Here is a 3,036-nt window from a genome sequence, read left to right as displayed (position 1 = left end):
ATAACCCCAGGAGCTAGGGGTGCATTTAGGAGAAGAGGCCTACTGTGACCAGGACCAAATCTACTGGATGGGTTGAGTCCAAGCAGCTGGCAGCATTGTGTAGACACAATGTCACCTGTTCCAAAGACAATTTCAGGGCATGGGGTTGCACTCACAAGAAGAGGCCTGCCAAGACCAGGCCCAAGTCTACTAGAGTACGTGTTAGGTTCATACAGCAGCCAAAGACTTACTTTCATGTTTATTCATTAAAAATAGGAAAATGAGTTTGAAAGATGGAGAAGATAGGATAATAAATATTTCTAGAGAATTCACTATCACCTATGGAAAGTGATAATTTTTTTTCTGATCACATTATATTCCTGAACCCATGAATATATTTTTTTTTAACCACAAGGATGATTCACTCATGTTTATGGAAGGCACAATACTAAGTAACAAAATGTGACATGTTTGACCTCAAGAAGTTCCTCATTTCATTAACATTTATTAAGCATCAGCAACTAAGCATACAGAGATAAAAGACAGATTCAAAGATTCTATCCTTTGAATTATCAATTATTCTGTGGAAACTGCTTACTACAACAAATATACATATCCTAGTTTATACACATATATGCCTCAGTTATGAGTCATACACTTTATATGAGTCCAGGAACAGGAGGGATACAGGAGAACATTTAGTAAAATCTTAGCTTAATTATCGAATTGTCAGTATGATTCCTCAGAGATCAGAAGAAAAGATTCCCTGTAAGTTCAGAAGAAAGGTACCTAATTTAGTTGAGACACAGGACAGAGGAGGAGAGAGAAATGAGAAGACACCTCAAAGGTGAAAATTCATAGGCACATTCTTGAATGAAGAATAGAAATTTGTAAGACAAAGAAATAGAAGAGATTGCAAGATAGAAAAAGATAATTTTTATGCAGTTTTCCATATCTAACATACCAGCAGGCTGAGAATACCACCCAGGCTTTTACAACACCACAGATGGAGAAAAATCTTACAGAACTGCACTTTTTATGTGTTAACAGAAACAAAGTCTCAGCTGCAATGCTGGGGACATCCTACAACTATACAATGGAAACCCCTGACACCTTTGTCCTTGTGGGAATCCCAGGTTTGCAGTCGTCACATCTTTGGCTGGCTATCTCACTCAGTGCCATGTATACCATAGCCCTGTTAGGAAATACCCTCATCATGACTGTCATCTGGATGGATTCTTCTTTACAAGAGCCCATGTACTGCTTCCTGTGTGTTCTGGCTGCTGTGGACATTGTTATGGCCTCCTCAGTGGTACCCAAGATGGTGAGCATTTTCTGTTCCAGAGACAGCTCCATCAGCTTTAATGGTTGTTTCACTCAGATGTATTTTGTTCATTCAGCCACAGCTGTGGAGTCAGGGCTGCTACTGGCCATGGCTTTTGACCGTTATGTAGCCATCTGCAAACCTCTACACTACAAGAGAATTCTCACCCTTCGAGTGATGCTGCTAATGAGTGTGATCGTCACCATCAGAGCTGTCATAGCCATGACTCCACTGAGTTGGATGATGAGCCATCTGCCTTTCTGTGGCTCCAATGTGGTCCTCCACTCCTACTGTGAGCACATAGCTGTGGCCAAGTTAGCATGTGCTGACCCCTTGCCCAGCAATCTCTATAGTCTCATTGGTTCCTCCATTATTGTGGGTTCTGATGTAGCCTTCATTGCTGTCTCCTATGTCCTGATTCTCAGGGCAGTGTTTGGTCTTTCCTCAAAGAGTGCTCAGGTGAAAGCATTAAGCACTTGTGGCTCTCATGTGGTGGTTATGGCTTTGTTCTATCTACCTGGGATGGTATCTATCTGTGTATCCTGGCAAGGGCAGGACATAGTGTCCTTGCACACCCAAGTGCTGTTAGCTGACTTGTACCTGGTCATCCCACCCACTCTAAACCCCATTATCTATGGCATGAGGACCAAACAAATACGAGAAAGGATATGGAGTTTGCTGATGCGCTGCTTCTTTGGCCACTCCAATCTGAGTTCATGAACACAAAGTGTACATTTATGACTATTCCTGCCACCCTCAAAATTGCTTTAGAGTTTCATGGCCTTGTTTTATTTATGTGGAACTATATGAATTGTAAGAAAATGCTTTAAAGGGTTTCGTTGCAAATCTTTCAGATTTCCAGCAAGAATATGAATGAAATAACTCTATCTTACTACATTATTAATACTTTCAATCAACTAATATCTGAATCAGAGATAAGCTTGGGCAGAGAATATATACTTGCAATTATTTTTTTCTTATCTTCAGATGCTTATTTCTATCAAAATATCCTACCAGTCTATCTTTCAATGGAGCAACCTGTTTGGTACTTCCACCACAACTTACAAATCTGGTTGGTTTTCTAAGACCCAACCCCCCTGTCAAGTTTTATATAAAAGAAACTGTTAGTATATTACTCTGTCTGTTGACTATTGATGAATCCATTCCATTTGGGTCATGTGCTCACACTTACACCCCAGTCTTTCTCTAATTAAAATAAATCCCAGTTTATCTGAGAAGATGTATACTTCACATCAATGATGGTGAACTTTTTCTGACATTTGAACTTGCAAAGAGAAACTGTGTAGCAAGAGAAGACAATTGGCAAGAAAGGATGAAGACAGTGAGTCTCTGGTTTTCTGTTCTTTCAATTCACTTTTGACACCCAGGAACTTCCTTGTTAGTAAGTCCTCTAAAGTAGTTTTATGTTCTTTCATCTTCTATTGTTAAGCTAGTTGGAGTTAGTGTATTGATTACAAACATTTTCTTTTATTTATTTATTTGGTTTTTGCCACAGGGCAAGTGCATTTGCCAGAGACAGACAGACAGAGACAGTGGGAGTGAAAGTGAGAAACCTCCACCTAGGGGGATGGCCACACTATAATCCCTTCTTCTCCATTGTCCTCCTGGGATTTGGGGCACACATACATACGCGTCTGTCATAATTTTCAAGCTGCCAGGTCTGAGGATTAAACCATGATTGGCCATGTGGGAGCCCAGCACATTAAACTCCA

General features: G+C 40.3%; 1 protein-coding gene across 1 annotated transcript; it reads left to right on the top strand.

Annotated features, from left to right (window-relative positions):
* The first annotated feature begins 1,015 nt into the window (after positions 1–1,015).
* LOC102475840 (olfactory receptor 52I2) lies at positions 1,016–2,023 on the top strand. The gene has a single exon (XM_006141119.1). The coding sequence runs from the start codon at positions 1,049–1,051 to the stop codon at positions 2,021–2,023; it is 975 nt and encodes a 324-aa protein (XP_006141181.1). The 5' UTR covers positions 1,016–1,048.
* Positions 2,024–3,036: the final 1,013 nt, after the last annotated feature.

The sequence above is a fragment of the Tupaia chinensis genome, unplaced genomic scaffold (assembly GCF_000334495.1).
Source record: "Tupaia chinensis unplaced genomic scaffold, TupChi_1.0 Scaffold000047_1, whole genome shotgun sequence".
NCBI classification, from domain to species: Eukaryota; Metazoa; Chordata; class Mammalia; order Scandentia; family Tupaiidae; genus Tupaia; species Tupaia belangeri.
This window is presented reverse-complemented; position numbering and strand designations above follow the sequence as displayed.